General features: G+C 44.4%; 1 protein-coding gene across 1 annotated transcript; it reads left to right on the forward strand.

The window, feature by feature from the left end:
- The first annotated feature begins 4,616 nt into the window (after positions 1-4,616).
- On the forward strand, positions 4,617-20,492 carry LOC115145662 (uncharacterized). Its single transcript, XM_029687186.2, has 7 exons — positions 4,617-5,103; positions 14,273-14,403; positions 14,582-14,737; positions 16,494-16,655; positions 16,990-17,098; positions 18,276-18,403; positions 18,778-20,492. The coding sequence occupies exons 1-7, from the start codon at positions 4,845-4,847 to the stop codon at positions 19,654-19,656; spliced, it is 1,824 nt and encodes a 607-aa protein (XP_029543046.2). The 5' UTR covers positions 4,617-4,844; the 3' UTR covers positions 19,657-20,492.
- Positions 20,493-20,781: the final 289 nt, after the last annotated feature.

The following is a 20,781-nucleotide window of genomic DNA, read 5'->3' on the forward strand; positions in this document are numbered from 1 at the left end:
TCAGGAAACAGCAGAGGGAACACCCCCTATCCACATCGATGGATCAGTAGTGGAGAGGGTAGCAAGTTTTAAGTTCCTCGGCATACACATCACAGACAAACTGAATTGGTCCACTCACACTGACAGCGTCGTGAAGAAGGCGCAGCAGCGCCTCTTCAACCTCAGGAGGCTGAAGAAATTCGGCTTGTCACCAAAAGCACTCACAAACTTCTACAGATGCACAATCGAGAGCATCCTGGCGGGCTGTATCACCGCCTGGTACGGCAACTGCTCCGCCCTCAACCGTAAGGCTCTCCAGAGGGTAGTGAGGTCTGCACAACGCATCACCGGGGGCAAACTACCTGCCCTCCAGGACACCTACACCACCCGATGTTACAGGAAGGCCATAAAGATCATCAAGGACATCAACCACCCGAACCACTGCCTGTTCACCCCGCTATCATCCAGAAGGCGAGGTCAGTACAGGTGCATCAAAGCTGGGACCGAGAGACTGAAAAACAGCTTCTATCTCAAGGCCATCAGACTGTTAAACAGCCACCACTAACATTGAGTGGCTGCTGCCAACACACTGTCATTGACACTGACCCAACTCCAGCCACTTTAATAATGGGAATTGATGGGAAATGATGTAAATATATCACTAGCCACTTTAAACAATGCTACCTTATATAATGTTACTTACCCTACATTATTCATCTCATATGCATATGTATATACTGTACTCTAGATCATCGACTGCATTCTTATGTCACTAGCCACTTTAACTATGCCACTTTGTTTACTTTGTCTACATACTCATCTCATATGTATATACTGTACTCGATACCATCTACTGTATGCTGCTCTGTACCATCACTCATTCATATATCCTTATGTACATATTCCTTATCCCCTTACACTGTGTATAAGACAGTAGTTTTGGAATTGTTAGTTAGATTACTTGTTGGTTATCACTGCATTGTCGGAACTAGAAGCACAAGCATTTCGCTACACTCGCATTAACATCTGCTAACCATGTGTATGTGACAAATAAAATTTGATTTGATTTGATTTGACGGAAGGCCAAAATTCCATCCCACCAAAACAGACAAATGTATTTTCAAACAGCTCTTACACAAAGGGCATTATCATAATTTTCACAATGATCAAACCAAATTTTATTGGTCACATGCACATGGTTAGCAGGTGTTATTGCGAGTGTAGCGAAATGCTTGTGCTTCTAATTCCGACAGTGCAGCAATGTCAACAAGTCATCTAACAATTCCACAACAACTACCTAATACACACAAATCTAAGTAAAGGAATGGAATAAGAATATGTACATATAAATATATGGATGATCAATGGCCGAGGGGCATAGGCAAAATGCAATAGATGGTTCAAAATACAGTATATACATCTGGGATGAGTAATGCAAGTTATGTAACATCATTATTAAAGTGCCATTAATAAAGTGACTAGTGATCCATTTGTTAGAGTGGCCAATGATTTCAAGTATGTATGTAACTACACAGTATTATTTCAACTTCAGTGTGGAAATGTATATAAAACACAGGTAAATCACGTTTTTGACTGCAATGGGCCTTTAACTTCTGTTTAGGAGGGTAATTAACCACATACCCCTCATTATTGCGACCTGTACACTCTCGTTGGCTGGCCCTCGCTTCATACTCGTCGCCAAACCCACTGGCTCCATGTCATCTACAAGACCCTACTAGGTAAAGTCCCCCCTTATCTCAGCTCGCTGGTCACCATAGCATCAACCACCTGTAGCACGCGCTCCAGCAGGTATATCTCTCTGGTCACCCCCAAAACCAATTATTTCCTTGTCCGCCTCTCCTTCCAGTTCTCTGCTGCCAATGACTGGAACGAATTGCAAAGTCGAACTGCTTTGCTTTATCTTGGCCAGGTCGCAATTGTAAATGAGAACTTGTTCTCAACTTGCCTTCCTGGTTAAATAAAGGTGAAATAAAAAAAAGTATAAAAAAGTAACCCCCTGTTAACTTGTCATTAGAAACGTGCTGTATTGGTGACTAACTGTGCTGCTGGCAACAATTTAATATTTTTTTTGCCGACGTTTAATGACACCAGTCATATTCAACAGGTGTTGCGCGTTAGTAAATTCATCAGTTATTCTGTGCACTCTGTACACTCAGACATAGTTCTCTGAAATCGGAGTAGATAGCTAGAGTGAATTTACGAACGCACCCGTAAAAGCGGTACGGTAATTCAAACAACAGCGCGCCTAAATGTTTAATTTAACCACACCCCCTTGAGCTTTGACGCCAACAAATAATGTTGTTTATTTATGTTCCGTGTAAACTGAATTAGACACTTGAATGTGGGTCAAAGCGAGAGCGCATTACTGGGTGGCGGCGCAGGGTCTGCGAATCGAGGAATCCGGGAGAAAGAGAGCGCGCTTGTTTGAAATGGAAAAGCGTTGCGGTTAGCTTTTGATAAACAAGAACATCAAAACGAGGCAGCTGTTTTACAAGTGGGATGCACTGTTGAGCGCTACATCCCTGAGGGGTTCGTGCTGATTGTACGGAGATTGTGACAGCCAGTTAAATGGCGTCCCTTAACAATGCAAGAACAAGATGTATGTCAGGAGAAGTGCCGTATTATCATAAGGAGACATATACTTGGAATACGAAGGACGAATGGAGGCGGCAGAGGAGGTCAGAAAGAGAGGGAGGAAGAGGGTAAGCTTGAGTTGGTAAACATGTGTGGGGAAAAAAGGGAGATGGTTTGTTAAAGAATAATGGTAGAAAGTGTAAGCAGAGTGAGGAGAAATGGAAGTGAATGAGGTCGAAGTATCAGAGGTGGTAGGTGTGGTGAAGTTCTCAGAGCCTGAGGCTTGCACTTAGGGTCAGGATAAAGATGAGTCTGTGACAGTAGGAGTGAAGTTTCTGGAAAAAGTGGACCCTTGCCTTTTGGCTGACCCATTTGTGGTTTCAGGGTGGGTGAGAACAGAGTTGGGTGATGTGGAATCGGTGAGGGTAACCAGAAGTGGCTTGGGTTTCTGCTGGTCAGAGGGAGCAGGCACTTCATGTTAAAACGAATGGGGGCAAAAGATGTGAATGGTTTACTCTCAAGAAAAGGGTGCCATTGAAAGGAGTGATTACTGGGGTAGTGGTAAATATGAAAGCTGACCAACTGAAGGGGAAGATTCACTACATATTCATCGCCAAACCCACTGGTTCCAGGTCATCTATAAGTCTTTGCTAGGTAAAGCCCCGCCTTATCTCAGCTCACTGGTCACCATAGCAACACCCACCCGAGGCACGCGCTCCAGCAGGTATATTTCACTGGTCATCCCCAAAGCCAACACTTCCTTTGGCCGCCTTTCCTTCCAGTTCTCTGCAGCCAATGACTGGAACGAATTGCAAAAATCACTGAAGCTGGAGTCTTATATCTCCCTCTCTAACTTTAAGCATCAGCTGTCAGAGCAGCTTACTGTACCTGTACACAGCCAATCTGTAAATAGCACACTCAACTACCTCATTCCCATATTATTACTTACCCTCTTGCACCCCAGTATCTCTACTTGCACATCATCATATGCACATCTATCACTCCAGTGTTAATACTAAATTGAAATTATTTCACCTCTATGGCCTACCTCCCTACTCTTCTATATTTGCACACACTGTACATAGATTTTGTTATTGACTGTATGTTTGTTTATCCCATGTGTAACTCTGTGTTGTTTTTGTCGCACTGCTTTGCTTTATCTTGGCCAGGTCGCAGTTGTAAATAAGAACTTGTTCTCAACTGGCCTACCTGGTTAAATAAAGGTGAAATTTAAAAAAAATCCCAGTGTTTGTGATGCTTGTTGCTTGTTTCAACGCACACAGGGTGGTGTGAGTAGATAAACATAAAAGAACAGAAAATGACTTGAGTTTTGATGGTGAGTCTTTGCCCAACAAAGTGATGTTGTAAGTTATCCTGCATGAGTTTTTGTGCCTAATACATTACGTTATTACAGGTGTCAAGCTTATGGGCATTTGGCAGCCGTGTGTGGGGAGGGTCCTAGGTGTGAGAAGTGTGCGGAAGGGCATGAGACAAAGGAATGTGTATCATTGGGGAAAGGTGCCCATGGGGCTAGGGATCTGAAATGTCTAGTGTGAGAGAGGCAGGTTGAGGTTTCCAGGATCAGAGTAGTGCAGAAGTTGTCATATGCTGAGGCAATGAAGAACATAGAGGACGATGAGTCAAGGGGGAGGGATCCTGAGAGGAGGCGTGTGAGTTGTAGATCTGTACCAGTACAGAGTGATAAACCAACAAGTGATATGTTTCAGTAATATTGGATTTTTGTGGTGGCAGCTGAATAGAGGTATTTGGGTGTGTGAGACTTGACATCAGAAGAGTTACAGGATGTGTTAAGTGGTGGTTTCAGCCTGTTGGCCTGGAGTAGGACTACATCGATTTTAAATAGTGGAGTATGTTTAAAAAAAAAAAGTAATTTAATTTTTGTGTGAGTGTAGTGTTAGATCGTAGGGTATTTCTTATTATTCTTATTAAACAATTGTTTAAAGCAAAGTATAAGGCAGTTATACTCCAGTCTAGTAGGTGGCGGTAAGGCAACATTTACTGAAAGTGAACCGCCGTTAAACTTCATCAAAGAAGAAGTAGTAGTAAACAGAAGTAAACAGTGACCAATAACCATTTCCACGTTAGCGGTTTTATTGTTATTTAGAAATGTATTAACACCATGGAACTCAAAATATGACTAATTTAACAGCACAGCATTACATACTTACATCAGGTAGTTTTTAAATCGCGTTGGAGACAGGACTTGGTTGATAGATGTTATTTAACTAGCTAGGTAGCCGCTAACAATAATGGCTAACTGTATGGTTTTTCACACTCAAATAGCCTCCATCATGGAGGTGTTAGCGAATGCAGCCGTGGCAGAGATCTGTAAACTCGTAGACGACGACTATGCAGTGTTCCGTTTGGAAATGTCTCAAAGCCAGAAAGAAAACAGGGGATTGCGGAGGAAACTACAGCTATTGGAACTAAAGGTGGCACGGGAGCGCGTCCTCGCCAGTCGTCCCAGTAGTGTCAAGATCCTCGACCGATACAGAGGAATGGCAAGAGGTACATTTTGCATAAATTGCCCAGTTCCCCTCTGCGCACGTGTTCAGATGTTAGCCAGAATTGGTGACTTGGTCAGTTTTTGGATAGTATGCAATAGACGGGTTGGTTGTTTAGAGTTTTTCCTGGTTAGGTAAAACTCTGGGTCCTATTCCTCGGCTATGACAAAGTATTGTTATAGATAGCTTCCCTTTTCATCTGTGTTATGACTATAGGGCTTGGATTTATTTGGGGTCATGTGAATTGGAAACACTCCTGGCCTAAGGTGGATCAAAACCTTTAAAACTACCACAAACCTTGTTATTATTCATTCTGAATCAGTAATCAAAAGAGCCAGAGAAGACAACTTTAATGGACACCATGCTCTGTATTTTAGTGAACTACTGTAGCAGGGCTGAGCGTTGTGCAAAGAATGGTTACAATGTCTTTAAATATTAATTTCACTCTATACACAATGTTAAGCAGACAGGTTTGAAAGTCTTAATTTAATGTGAAAACCTAGTTTTTATTATTCATTCTGTAATCTTTATGTAAGGCAGGGTTACATTTAACACTATACACAATAGACTTTGTAACCGTTTTTATGTGTAAGTCATACAACCACTAACCTTGTGTTTTTGTCCTGGACTCCATCTGTCCCACCAGAGGTTGGTTTCCTGGTGCTCACTGTAGGAACTGATTGCCTGTAAAATCCATATATTCAATCATTATATCAACTACTTTCTAAAGTTTAATTTAAAATAATATCCCCCTTTTCATTAAGTATAATTTATTGAATATCACTCAATCTATTGCACTCTTCTAACCAAACCTGCATTACCAGTTCATATCAGTAAGTTGGAACCAGTTCAGGGAACAGAACAGAAAACCGGAAAATAACAAAATTATATTTCATAGGTTTAGAAAGGAACTATATAATCCGATATTTTTCTTTGGTTCAAACCGGTTCAGAAATGTAGTTTGCTGGTCTGAAGAGTGGAACGGAACCAAAAAAAAGAATGGGGCGTCAATCTCTGTATTTGCGAAAGTTATGGTGGTGCTAGAATCCATCAACTCTCTCTTTCTGCATTAGCTATGCATCTGTTACGGTTGGACAAATGTGTTCACATTGTCTGTGTAGACTGCTCTGTGGTGGAATTTGTAGGTTTTTTACTTTTAAGGCTGGGAAATTTGCTCTGGAAACATTTGAATAATCACCAGCAGTTGAAATAAAATGATATGCAAACGAACATTACTGGACTAATAAACTGGCTGACTAACCTTTTCAGAAACTTCAGTATCCCTAAGCCTTGGGTAGCAGCAGCAGATCGTTTCATCTTTATCCTGTGCCAAACTCATTTATTCCGTGAGTCTAAATCAGAGGACGCAACTTTCACTGGGGGCGGGGGGACACGTCCCCTCCACATTCTGAAATGTGGAGACGCCCCCAGTTTTATCATTGGAATGTGATACAAAACCAGGCAACAGTGTGCTTTAGGACCATGCAGACTCCTCCAAGCGGTCGGGTAGGCTGTTTCTGGAACAAAGCCTATTCCCCCTTAGGAGACTGAAAAGATTTGGCATGGATCCTCAAAAAGTTCTACAGCTGCACCATTGAGAGCACTGGTTGCATCACTGCCTGGTATGGCAACTGCTCAGCCTCAGTCCGCAAGGCACTACAGAGGGTAGTGCTAACAGCCCAGTATATCACTGGGGCCAAGCTTCCAGGACCACTATACCAGGCGGTGTCAGAGGAAGGCCTTAAAAATGGTCACCCTAGTCATCGACTGTCCTCAGCACAGCAAGCGGTACTGGAGCGCCAAGTCTAGGTCCAAAAGTTTTCTTAACAGCTTCTACCCCCAAGCCATAAGACTCTCAAACAGGTAATCAAATGGCAACCTATACTATTTGCATTGTCCCCCCCTCCTCTCTGCTACCCTGCTGCTACTCTGTTTATTATCTATGCATAGTCACTTTAATTCTACCTACATGTACATATTACTTCGACTGACCTGTACCCCTGCACATTGACTCTGTACCGGTACCCCCTGTATATAGCCTTGCTAAAAAAAAAAATTACTTCACACTTCTTTTTCTTAACTGCATTGTTGGTTAAGGGCTTTATCAAATCAAATTAAAGTTTACTTGTCACGTGCGCCGAATACAACAGGTGTAAACTTTACAGTGAAATGCTTACTTACAGGCTCTAACCATTAGTGCAGAAAAGGTATTAGGTGAACAATAGGTAAGTAAAGAAATTAAACAACAGTAAAAAGACAGGCTATATACAGTAGCGAGGCTATAAAAGTAGCGAGGTTACATACAGACACCGGTTAGTCAGACTGATTGAGGTAGTATGTACATATAGATATGGCTAAAGTGACTATGCATATATGATGAACAGAGAGTAGCAGTAGCGTAAAAGAGGGGTTGGTGGGTGGCGGGACACAATGCAGATAACCCGGTTAGCCAATGTGCGGGAGCACTGGTTGGTCGGCCCAATTGAGGTAGTATGTACATGAATGTATAGTTAGTGACTATGCATATATGATAAACAGAGTAGCAGCAGTGTAAAAAGAGGGTCTGGGGGGTGGCACACAATGCAAATAGTCTGGGTAGCCATTTGATTACCTGTTCAGGAGTCTTATGGCTTTGGGGTAAAAACGGTCAAGAAGCCTTTTTGTCCTAGACTTGGCACTCGGGTACCGCTTGTCAAGCGGTAATAGAGAGAACAGTCTATGACTGGGGTGGCTGGGGTCTTTGACAATTTTTAGGGCCTTCCTCTGATACCGCCTGGTGTAGAGGTCCTGGATGGCAGGGAGCTTAGCCCCAGGGATGTACTGGGCCGTACGCACTACCTTCTGTATTGCCTTGCGGTCAGAGGCCGAGCAATTGCTGTACCAGGCAGTGATGCAACCATGCTCTCGATGTTGCATCTGTAGAAACTTTTGAGGATCTGAGGACACATGCCAAATCTTTTTAGTTTCCTAAGGGGGAATAGGCTTTGTCGTGCCCTCTTCACGACTGTCTTGGTGTGCTTGGACCATTCTAGTTTGTTGTTGATGTGGACACAGAGGAACTTGAAGCTCTCAACCTGCTCCACTACAGCACCGTCGATGAGTATGGGGGCGTGCTCGGTTCTCCTTTTCCTGTAGTCCACAATCATCTCCTTAGTCTTGGTTACGTTGAGGGATAGGTTGTTATTCTTGCACCACCCGGCCAGGTCTCTGACCTCCTCCCTAAAGGCTGTCTCATCGTTGTCAGTGATCAGGCCTACCACTGTTGTGTCGTCTGCAAACTTGATGATGGTGTTGTAGTCGTGCCTGCCCATGCAGTCGTGGGTGAACAGGGGAGTACAGGAGGGGACTGAGCACGCACCCCTGTGGAGCTCCAGTGTTGAGGATCAGAGTGGCAGATGTTGCTACCTACCCTCACCACCTGGGGGCGGCCCGTCAGGAAGTACAGGATCCAGTTGCAGAGGGAGGTGTTTAGTCCCAGGATCCTTAGCTTAGTGAAGAACTTTGAGGGTACTGTGGTGTTGAACGCTGAGCTGTAGTCAATGAATAGCATTCTCACGCAGGTGTTCATTTGTCCAGGTGGGAAAGGCCAGTGTGGAGTGCAATAGAGATTGCATCATCTGTGGATCTGTTTGGGCGGTATGTAAATTGGAGTGGGTCTAGGGTTTCTGGGATAATAGTGTTGATTACCAACATTACCAACCTTTCAAAGCACTTCATGGCTACGGACATGAGTGCTACGGGTCTGTAGTCATTTAGGCAGGTTGCCTTTGTGTTCTTGGGCTCAGGGACTATGGTGGTCTGCTTGAAACATGTTGGTATTACAGACTCAACCAGGGACATGTTGAAATTGTCAGTGAAGACACCTGCCAGTTGGTCAGCCCATGCCCAGAGCACACGTCCTGGTAATCCGTCTGGCCCCACAGCCTTGTGTATGTTGACCTGTTTAATGGTCTTACTCATGTCGGCTACGGAGAGCGTGATCACACAGTCGTCCGGAACAGCTGATGCTCTCATGCATGCCTCAGTCTTGGTTGCCTCGAAGCGAGCATAGAAGTGATTTAGCTCGTCTGGTAGGCTCCTGTCACTGGGCAGCTCACAGCTGTGCTTCCCTTTGTAGTCTGTAATAGTTTGCAAGCCCTGCCACACAAGACGAGTGTCGGAGCCGGTGTAGTATGATTCAATCTTAGCCCTGTATTGACGCTTTGCCTGTTTGATGGTTCGTCGCAGGGCATAGCAGGATTTCTTGTAAGCTTCCGGGTTAGAGTGACGCACTTTGAAAGTGGCAGCTCTACCCTTTAGCTCAGTGCGAATGTTGCCTGTAATCCATGGCTTCTGGTTGGGGTATGTACAGTCACTGTGGGGACGACGTCCTCGATGCACTTGTTGATAAAGCCAGTGACTGATGTGGTGTACTCCTCAATGCCATTGGAAGAATCCCGGAACATGTTCCAGTCTGTGATAGCAAAACAGTCCTGTAGTTTAACATCTGCTTCATCTGACCACTTTTCTATAGACAGAGTCACTGGTGCTTCCTGTGGTGCTTGCTTATTTCCTTATACAGCTGACTGAGTGCGGTCTTAGTGCCAGCATCTGTTAGTGGTGGTAAATAAACAGCCACAAAAAGTATAGCTGAAAACTCTCTAGGCAAGTAGTGGCCTGCAATTTATCACAATATACTCTACTTCAGGCGAGCAAAATCTAGGGACTTCCTTAGATTTCGTGCACCAGCTGTTGTTTACAAATATGCACAGACCGCCCCCCTCGTCTTACCGGAGTGTGTTGTTCTATCTTGCCGGTGCAGCATATATCCCGCTAGCTGAATATCCATGTCATCATTCAGCCACGATTCCGTGAAACATAGGATATTACAGTTTTTGAAGTCCCGTTGGTAGGATATTCGTGATCGTACCTCGTCTAATTTATTGTTCAATGATTGCACGTTGGCGAGTAGTATTGACGGCAATGGCAGCTTTCCCAGTCGCCTTCTCCGGGTCCTGACCAGGCATCCGGCTCTTTATCCTCTGTACCTGCGTCGCTTCCTCTTGCAAATAACGGGGATGCCGGTCCTGTGGGGTGTTTGGAGAATGTCTTGTGCGTGGTCTTTGTTGTAGAAAAAATATTTGTCTAATCCGAGGTGAGTGATCGCCGTCCTGATATCCAGAAGCTCTTTTTTGCCGTAAGATACGGTTGCAGAAACATTATGAACAAAATAAGTTACAAATAACACACACAAAAAACACAATAGCACAATTGGTTGGGCGCCTGTAAAAACTGCTGCCATTTCTTCTGGCGCCATTTAAAATAAACTGCTTTAACTGCTTTTATTAACACATACTCTGTTTTCCATGAAAATGTGTGTTCGCTCTCTCATGAGGCAGGCAGAAGAAGACTTACACTAGCTAACAAAAACACAAATTCAGATCCCACAGAATGTGAGCGAAGAAAGAGGCAAAGTGCAAGTCAAACAATTGTTAGTTCTATCCAAAATCCTTGGGACATACCTACCCTAAACCCCTAACCATTTTACCTTTCAACTTCAATGGGGTAGGGACGTCCCAAGGATCCCTGATAGCAAGGACAGCCAAACAACGAGGTCACAGAGGTTCTAAACCGTAACGCAACATTGCGAGACTTCCGGGAACCCTTGAGAAGCAGACCAAACAGACCAGGCCGGGGTTTGAGAAGTCGATGAGAGAACAAAAACAACTTTAGATTGAAGTAGTGGCTTTGATCTGACGGCCTGCACATGTTAGACCCAATGACATGTTTCTGCGCATGAGTAAAGCTAGCCAACGTTGCAATGACCTCGCCTACATGCGTGATCAGGGATTTCTATTGGAGAAGCAGTTTCTGCCTATCTTCATACTGTACTGTCTTTGACCAGGTGCTGGTGCAACCAAACTAGTGGTTGATAAGGCTTTGGAGGCTGTAGCTAGGAGACCACTGTGACTGACAAGTTAATCCACCTGTCACAGCAAGCATGGGGCTACCGCGTCACTAGACAAAACGGAGGAAAACAGGCTGAAATTGGGGGAGGTGCTATGTAAACTTGTCCAATAAGAAACGGCTGCTTTCTTTTCCGTTGCAAAACATTTTTCTATGACATTAACTAATGAATATGTCTGGTAAACGCATTTGCTGCTGCTGATTTGAGATTGAAAAGTACTGGGGCAAATACTGTCTCGCCACACATTTTCCGGCGACGCTGGGGCTGGCCCTAACCTTTTGGGGGCCCTACGCAAAAGTTTGAAGGCAGAGAATGTTTTAGAGTTCATTTCCTGAAGTTCTACACATGTTGCCATTGGGTACCGATTTTTTTTTCAAAATGCATACTGCCTCCAAGTGGTGTGTGCGGCGCTGATGAAACCTGCCTTCGGTTGTCACATTTTCGTGAATGAGGTAGTATACCTAATAAACTTGCCGGTGAGTGCCTTCAAGTATTCATACCACTTGGCTTATTCCACATTTTGTTGTGTTACAGCATTAATTCAAAATGGATTTAATTATAATTGTTTCTCACTAATCTACACACTGCCTCATAATGACAAAGTGAAAACATGTTTTTGGAAATTTTAGCAAATTTATTGAAAATGAAATACAAAAATATCTAATATTGTGCTCTGACCTCTTTCTCCCCTCTCTCTCCAGATGACATCTTGCGTCTTGTGACGGCCGGCCGCCCAACAACCTGCCCGCTTGACCCTATCCCCTCCTCTCTTCTCCAGACCATCTCCGGTGACCTTCTCCCTTACCTCACCTCGCTCATCAACTCATCCCTGACCGCTGGCTACGTCCCTCCCGTCTTCAAGAGAGCGAGAGTTGCACCCCTTCTGAAAAAACCTACACTCGATCCCTCCGATGTCAACAACTACAGACCAGTATCCCTTCTTTCTTTTCTCTCCAAAACTCTTGAACGTGCCGTCCTTGGCCAGCTCTCCCGCTATCTCTCTCAGAATGACCTTCTTGATCCAAATCAGTCAGGTTTCAAGACTAGTCATTCAACTGAGACTGCTCTTCTCTGTATCACGGAGGCGCTCCGCACTGCTAAAGCTAACTCTCTCTCCTCTGCTCTTGCTCTCATCCTTCTAGACCTATCGGCTGCCTTCGATACTGTGAACCATCAGATCCTCCTCTCCACCCTCTCCGAGTTGGGCATCTCCGGCGCGGCCCACGCTTGGATTGCGTCCTACCTGACAGGTCGCTCCTACCAGGTGGCGTGGCGAGAATCCGTCTCCTCACCACGTGCTCTCACCACTGGTGTCCCCCAGGGCTCTGTTCTAGGCCCTCTCCTATTCTCGCTATACACCAAGTCACTTGGCTCTGTCATAACCTCACATGGTCTCTCCTATCATTGCTATGCAGACGACACACAATTAATCTTCTCCTTTCCCCCTTCTGACGACCAGGTGGCGAATCGCATCTCTGCATGTCTGGCAGACATATCAGTGTGGATGACGGATCATCACCTCAAGCTGAACCTCGGCAAGACGGAGCTGCTCTTCCTCCCGGGAAGGACTGCCCGTTCCATGATCTCGCCATCACGGTTGACAACTCCATTGTGTCCTCGTCCCAGAGCGCTAAGAACCTTGGCGTGATCCTGGACAACACCCTGTCGTTCTCAAATAACATCAAGGCGGTGGCCCGTTCCTGTAGGTTCATGCTCTACAACATCCGCAGAGTACGACCCTGCCTCACACAGGAAGCGGCGCAGGTCCTAATCCAGGCACTTGTCATCTCCCGTCTGGATTACTGCAACTCGCTGTTGGCTGGGCTCCCTGCCTGTGCCATTAAACCCCTACAACTCATCCAGAACGCCGCAGCCCGTCTGGTGTTCAACCTTCCCAAGTTCTCTCACGTCACCCCGCTCCTCCGCTCTCTCCACTGGCTTCCAGTTGAAGCTCGCATCCGCTACAAGACCATGGTGCTTGCCTACGGAGCTGTGAGGGGAACGGCACCTCAGTACCTCCAGGCTCTGATCAGGCCCTACACCCAAACAAGGGCACTGCGTTCATCCACCTCTGGCCTGCTCGCCTCCCTACCACTGAGGAAGTACAGTTCCCGCTCAGCCCAGTCAAAACTGTTTGCTGCTCTGGCCCCCCAATGGTGGAACAAACTCCCTCACGACGCCAGGACAGCGGAGTCAATCACCACCTTCCGGAGACACCTGAAACCCCACCTCTTTAAGGAATACCTAGGATAGGATAAAGTAATCCTTCTCACCCCCTCCCCTTAAAAGACCTAGATGCACTATTGTAAAGTGGCTGTTCCACTGGATGTCATAAGGTGAAAGCACCAATTTGTAAGTCGCTCTGGATAAGAGCGTCTGCTAAATGACTTAAATGTAAAATGTAAATGTAAATGTATCTTTGTAGTGACTGGGTGTATTTATACACCATTCAAAGTGTAATTAATAACGTCACCATGTTCAAAGGGATATTCAATGCATGTTTAGTTTTTTTTACCCTTCTACCAATAAGTGCCCTTCTTTGCGAGGTATTGAATCGGTGTTTTAAATTCACTGCTTCGACTGAGACCTTACAGATAGTTGTATGTGTGGGGTACAGAGATGAGTCATGTTAAACACTATTATTTCACACAGTGTGAGTCCATGCAACTTATTATGTGACTTGTTAAGGAAATGTTTATCCTGAACTTATTTATGCTTGAATACTTATTACTTTACTTTTTAAATTTAATTTGTTTTAAAAAAATCCCCAAAACATAATTCCACTTTGACATTATGGGGTGGGGCACTAGTGGATGGGGCCCCTAAGTGACCGCGTATGTCACTTATGCCTGTGTCTGGGCCTGATGTAGCACTTCCCCTGATTACTTAGCTATCTTGCAAAAAATTTATTTACCAGACAGGTCAATTAAGAATGAATTATTCTAACACAGAGACACAATATAACAAAATATTATATTCTAACCCAATTCCTATTATCATATTCTAACCAGATTCTTGATTTACTGAATTTCCTATTGTCATACTCAATTAAAATAATGTAATGCATGAAACATAATCAATCAATCAATCAATAAATAAATAGTATGTCAAGAAGTTATGAGAAGGGACATCCTTGCCACTTGTAGACAGTGTCAAGTGTACAATATAGCATTGAGCATTGACAGTACCTAACTTAACTACCCATTTCCCCCAATCACTCTCTCAGGTGAAGCACATCTCACTGGAGGCCATAGGAGCTTTGTGAAGCCAGCAGAACACAACACATGGAGAGATGACCAACCAATCACTGTTGATGAGGGGAGTGGAACCTCAACCCAGCACGTTATTGTGATAGAGGTTAATGTCATAATGTAACATTAACAATGACAGTACATCAAATGTGGCCCGTTTTTAATTTCAGAAAGGCTCCCCTCAGCTATTCATCTATTTGCCATAGGGGATTTTGATACTTCACTACCACATTGTTATCCAATTCAACTCATGTACCGATAATAACCTCCTCTCTTCTTGTCAGTCTGCAGAGGCTGCAGGTCCTGGAGTCAAGCAAGAGAGATCTGAAGGAGAGAAGGACCCACGGCACAGCAGAGACATCCAGACTGAAACAGTGGCTGTAGCCCCGGAGGACCTTCCCGCCGCGCCCCAGGCCAGGACCAGACACAGCATCTTGGAGGTCAGTGGAACGCCGAACGCCGTCCTCAAGTCAGAGACAGACACCGAGACTTTAACTGTAACACACAGGCTCTTACACACAGGATCTGAACACAGATCAGAACCAGAGAGACTGAGCTGTCCAGCTGCTTCCGGTTCAGAGTACCTACCAGTATTTCACCAGAGGATGGGTCATTCCCATGGAGATGGTGACGCGTTAGACACTGGCGTTGATGATCTGTCTAGTTCTTACGCTACAGAGATGGACCCTGGCAACATGCCCTTGGGTTTAGAAACACAGACTGATCTGTCTAGAGGGAAATGGAACCGGTACAGTAGTAGTGTATACTCTGAAGGTTGTCTAGATAAGATAGGTGAGGGTTTAGTCGTAGATGAAGTGACTGTAAAATTGGAGGGCAACTTACCTCCCACATGGAATGGTCACCTAGGAGACAGACACTCGCAGGGCAGAGATTTCTTAGACTACAGGGAAAGCTTAGAGACTAATCAAAATGTCGCCACCCACTCCCCTTTTCATGTGTTCAAGGATCGCGACCCAGTGTCCACGTTGATGGCACCTTCCGATTCACACAGCCACATCCTTTTCGATCAGGTATTAAACTCAAACGACAGAGCTAGAGCCCAGGCTCAGGGAGGGGGAGCCACATCAGGCAATAGTAAAGAGAAACGGTTCCTCTGCATGTTCTGTAACAAAGGCTTCAGCTGCCCGCAGAAGGTGGAAATACACAAGAGGGTCCACACTGGGGAGAAACCCTTCAGCTGTACCCAGTGTCACGTGCGCTTCGCCCAGGCTGGTGACCTGAAGAGGCACCAGAGGGTCCACTCAGGGGAAAAACCCTACAGCTGCCCCCAGTGTGAGAAGCGGTTCTCCCGTCAGGACCAGCTGAAGAGGCATCATATGGTCCACACGCGAGAGAGGCCGTTTGCCTGTACGCACTGCGGGAAGAGGTTCTCAGAGAGGAGCTACCTCAGGATACACCAGCAGAAAAACCATTCCACTCAATAGCTTCTGACATTTACATCAAACACTGCATTAAAGACAACTGTATATTTTCATGGTTGTCAGCAGAACAGGTCCACAGATATATTTGGAATAACAGATTTCAGTGTAGAATATTGCATCCAGACATTGTGTGATATATAAGGCATATATAAGCTTAAAGTCTGATACATATTGTGTTTGTACTGTGTAGGTGAAATGATGTTCACAAATGTCTATTTCATTACTTCTGTTAAACTACAAAATGTTGTTCCAATACATTTTTAATTAGAAAATGTATGCAAGTTATCCATTTTTTGTTGAGATGTGTATATGTGGTTTTCATATATAGTGTATTTAAAACTGGTTTATGTTTAATAAACACAAAATGGGACTTTTCATTGTAAGACTTTCATTGAGACTCTTTAGTATACATCACATCTGATCTCACCCTATTCTGTATGAACCCAACAGCACTTTATAACCAATATACACTTAAATACACTTACACACTAACACTTACTGTACAATTCTATATAGTTTAGTCAAGTTTGTCATATGATGACTTTTGACTTATCATAGCTGACTCATATTTACCCACATCATATTTATGTCCTCCATGATGGGTTTAACAACAATAAAGTCATTCTGTATCTACAGTATATGACTCAAACGTAGTGGGGATAGGTAAACACTCCATGTTGAAAGTGTGTTTATCTGTTTGTGTACGTACCTGAGGGAGTGTATGTCTCTGTAATCTGTATCACCTCTCTTCCAGGAGGAGGGTCCAGAGGTGCTGCTGGTGAAGGAGGATGGTTGTGAGGAGGGTCTGGGGAACACTGAGGGGAACATGGTCATGGAGGACAACCAGACTACACCTCCTCCTGAACCCACAGAGGAACCAGCTGAGCTGCACAGGACCACACACAGTCTCACTGAGGTGAGCCCACTGTAAACTACTGTCTGAATGGTTTTTCCTTTCAAATCCTAATTAATTAGACTATGTAGACAGAGAAGGACCTGATCTTCGATCAGCACTTCTACTTTGAGACTCTTTCTAGGTACGGTCCCAGGTCTAGATGAATGTTGTCTTAAGTGTGAGACCATACGTTTGAATTATCAAACCATGAAAAAGTGTCAAGTAATCAAATCAACTAACAAGTTTCCAAAGTACTCAAAGCAATCCCTCATTGCCCAATCAGAAGCTGCTTCATAGCAGGATGCTCATATCAGATTTCTTGATCCAACATCCTCTCACTCTGTATCTCATACAGTCAGTAGACATGGAGGATGGGAAGCCTGATCTGCTGCTGGTCAAAGAGGAGACAATAGAAGACGAACCAGAGAGCATTGACCTGAGTGGCCTAAAGATGGGGGAGCAAGGTAAGGGAGAAATAATTATAGCATAGAGCAACTTATGTTTGCATACAAAAACACACATCTTAAAAACTTTTTGGGGATAGGGGGCAATATTTGGAAGTTTGGATGAATGAGGTGCCCAAAGTAAACTGCCTGTTACTCAGGCCCAGAAGCTAGGATATGCATATAATTGGTAGTATTGGAAATAAAACACTCTAAAGTTTCCAAAACTGTTCAAATAATGTCTGTGAGTATAGCAAAACTGATATGGCAAGCGAAAACCTGGGGGAAATCCATCCAGGAAGTGGGATTTTTTTGATGTGGGTACTTTTCAATTGAATGCCTATACAGTATGTAATGGGTTAGGACCCAGATTACAGTTCCTATGGCTTCCACTAGATGTCAACAGTCTTTAGACATTGTTTCACCCTTGTATTCTGAAAAATGAGGAAGAATGAGACCATTTTGTAAGTGGACTGTAGAATGAAGCAGCGCTGGTTTGCGTGTGACCGATTGTGCGCCCTTTGTTGTTTTTCCTTTCTATTGAATACGCTATTGTACGGTTGAAATATTATCAATTATTTAGACAATAGACAACCTATTGTCTAACGATTAATTATAAACATCGTTTGACATGTTTCAACAAACTTTACCGGTACTATTAGGATGTATTCGTCTGCATGTTGTGACCTCCTTCAAGTCAGTGGATTACTGAATAAAACGCGCCAACAAAACAGAGTTTTTGGGATATAAAGAGGGACTTTATCGAACAAAACAAACATTTATTGTGTAACAGGGACTCTTGCAACCAGATGAAGATCATCAAAGGTAAGTGAGTAATTCTATTGCTATTTCTGACTTTTGTGACTCCTCTACTTGGCTTGAAAATGTTTGTATGCAGATAATCGCATGTTATGCTTTCGCCGTAAAGCCTTTTTGAAATCTGACACAGTGGCTGGATTAACAAGAAGTTCATCTTTAAGCCGATGTATAACACTTGTATCTTTTATGAATGTTTATTATGAGTATTTCTGTATTTTGCATTTGGCGCTCTGCAATTTCACTGGATGTTGTCGAAGTGGGTCGCTAGCGGAACACCTATCCTTAAAAATAAACTTGACCAGGTAATTGATAAAGAAAAACTCCATCTGTAGCGTTTTCTCTGCCATGTTTGTAACGTCCATTTTCTAACCTCCTGCAGGTGGTTGGCTGGAGGCTAACAGAGGAGACTGGGCGGCCGTCTTAGATTTCCAGATCCAGACGGGTGCAGGCAAGGGCCCAGGGGACAACATTACAGAGCAGCCCAGGACCAGAGGTGACATAGTGGAGGTCAGTGGGTGGGACAGCGTCCTCAACTCTGGGCTGGGGAACAACAGTGTTAACACAAAACAACTGAACCTAGTCTCCATGACAACAGTCTGGCTGAGAGCAGGGTGAGGGGTAGATTTGGTCTGCGGGGACTGACTTGGTTATTTTTGTATTATTGCAGAGACTGAGTTTCCCTCATCTCAGTCGAACCAACGCATATTTCCTTTTTGAATCAACACTTATGGACATTGTTTCATAGTAAACTCCAATGGCTCCATATTGTTAGGTACTTGACAGTGGTTAACATTTTATAATATCATGTCATGCTTCTGTGTGTACAGCAAAGAGTTTCTTATATAAATCTTTATGCTTTTCTGTACAATTTGTGTTTACAGTCTGCAGTCCATGAGGACCAGCTGATGTCTGATGTTGCTGACGGAAGAGACTGGACATCTGAGGTGGGTGGTCACAAACCCTGGCCCCGGATCAAAACCCTGGATCTGGAGCCATCACTCTTCCTTCCTGAGTCAGAACTAGGACCCAACCGTGAGGGACAGGGACTCCACCACAACCACTACACAGAACACAACCAGTGGACAGGTGGACTGAACCACCTCAGTCCTGTTGGTCATCAGAGAAACAGAGGCTCCAGTCAGGGATCCAGTCTTCAGTCTGGGGCTGATAGAGATCAACCCTCCTGTTCCTATGATACAAACACCACAGTATCCATGATGAACAGAGCAGGTCACCCTGGGCTTCAGCCTTCACAGAGAGTGATGGGAGCCCCCCCTGGTGGTAGTCTATCAGCAAGTCTGTCTTCTCCTTCAGGGCCTCGTCCAATGCCTGGTGACTTGGTTCATAGAAGGCCTGGGCCTGGGTCTAGTCTTCCTCACTTACCTCAGGTTTACCCCACCAATACAGACAGGGTCAGGATGAGCGTTCACCATAAGAGGTACCTAGCCTATAACACAGCACACAATTCCAACAACACCCAAACAATGGCTCGAGGTCAAGGAGGGAGCTCAAAAACTCTTGCTTCTACCTCCTCTGGTGTCATTGGGTCACAATGTGGGAGGCCGAGCATTAGGTCGGACGCCGACAAGCCGTATGCCTGCCCCACATGTGGGAAGCACTTTGCTGAGGCAAGGTATGTGAAGCAGCACCAGACTGTTCACACCAAGGACAGCTTCAATTGCAAATTATGTCACAAGAGCTTCTCCTTCCTGAGTAGCCTTATCAGACATAGGAGTGTCCACAATGGGAAGAAATCGTAGCAGTGTGTCTTGAGATGTACATTAGGTGATATCTGGGAATCATTCTTTATCTGACATATTATAGTTATAATGTTTTTAGTGTCTTGGGATAAGAGGGTAATTAACCACACCCCTTTAACTTTGAATTATTTAACAGGCTTGTGTTAATAAATGTTTTTTAGAGAGATAGTAAACCTATGCTAGAACAAGTATAGTTCAATATTCTCTGGTCTGATGAAACCAGGATTGAACTGTTTGGCCTGAATGCCAAGCGGCGCGTCTGGAGGAAACCTGGCACCATCCCTACGGTGAAGCATGGTGCTGGCAGAATCATGCTGTGGGGATGTTTTTCAGTGGCAGAGACTGTGAGACTAGTGAGGATCGAGGCAAAGTTGAACGGAGCAAAGTACAGAGATCCTTGATGAAAACCTGCTCCAGAGTGCTCAGGACCTCAGACTGGGGCGAAAATTCACTTTCCAACAGGACAATGACCCTAAGCACACAGCCAAGACAATGCAGGAGTGGCTTCAGGACAAGTCTCTGAATGTCCTTGAGTGGCCCGGCCAGACCCCGGACTTGAACCCGATCGACCATTTCTGGAGAGACCTGAAAATAGCTGTGCAGCTACGCTCCCCATCCAACCTGATAGAGCTTGAGAAGATCTGCAGAGAGGAATGGGAGAAACTCTCCAAATACAAGTGTGCCAAGCTTGTGGCATTATACCCAAGAAGACTCAAGGCTGAAATCGCTGCCAAAGGTGCTTTAACAAAGTACTGAGTAAAGGGTCTGAAAACTTGTGTAAATGTGATATTTCAGTTTGATATTTTTAATAAACTAGCAATAATTTTTAAAAAAAACTGTTTTTGCTTTGTTATTATCGGGTATTGTGTGCAGATTGATGAGGGGAAAAAAACAATGTAATCACTTTTAGAATAAGGCTCTAATGTAACAAAATTTGGAAAAAGTCAAGGGGTCTGCATACTTTCGGAAGGCACTGTAACGCAAAGCTAGAATGAAAAAAGGGAATTGCGGCAGCAACTACAGGTACCGGAACTGAAGGGGGCATGATAGCGCGTCCTCGCCTGTTGTCCCAGTACTGATAAAATAATTTTTCTGGGTGTGCGCCAGCTCATCTTTTTTATTCTA

Source organism: Oncorhynchus nerka, linkage group LG18, assembly GCF_034236695.1.
Source record: "Oncorhynchus nerka isolate Pitt River linkage group LG18, Oner_Uvic_2.0, whole genome shotgun sequence".
NCBI lineage: Eukaryota > Metazoa > Chordata > Actinopteri > Salmoniformes > Salmonidae > Oncorhynchus > Oncorhynchus nerka.

Excerpts from the sequence above, each read along its gene's own strand:
- LOC115145662 (XM_029687186.2), top strand. The coding sequence starts at position 4,845 with ATGGCTAACTGTATGGTTTTTCACACTCAAATAGCCTCCATCATGGAG. Across the intron at positions 14,738-16,493 it reads CCAGACACAGCATCTTGGAG|GAGGAGGGTCCAGAGGTGCT; the intron begins GTCAGTGGAACG and ends CCTCTCTTCCAG. Across the intron at positions 16,656-16,989 it reads CCACACACAGTCTCACTGAG|TCAGTAGACATGGAGGATGG; the intron begins GTGAGCCCACTG and ends TATCTCATACAG.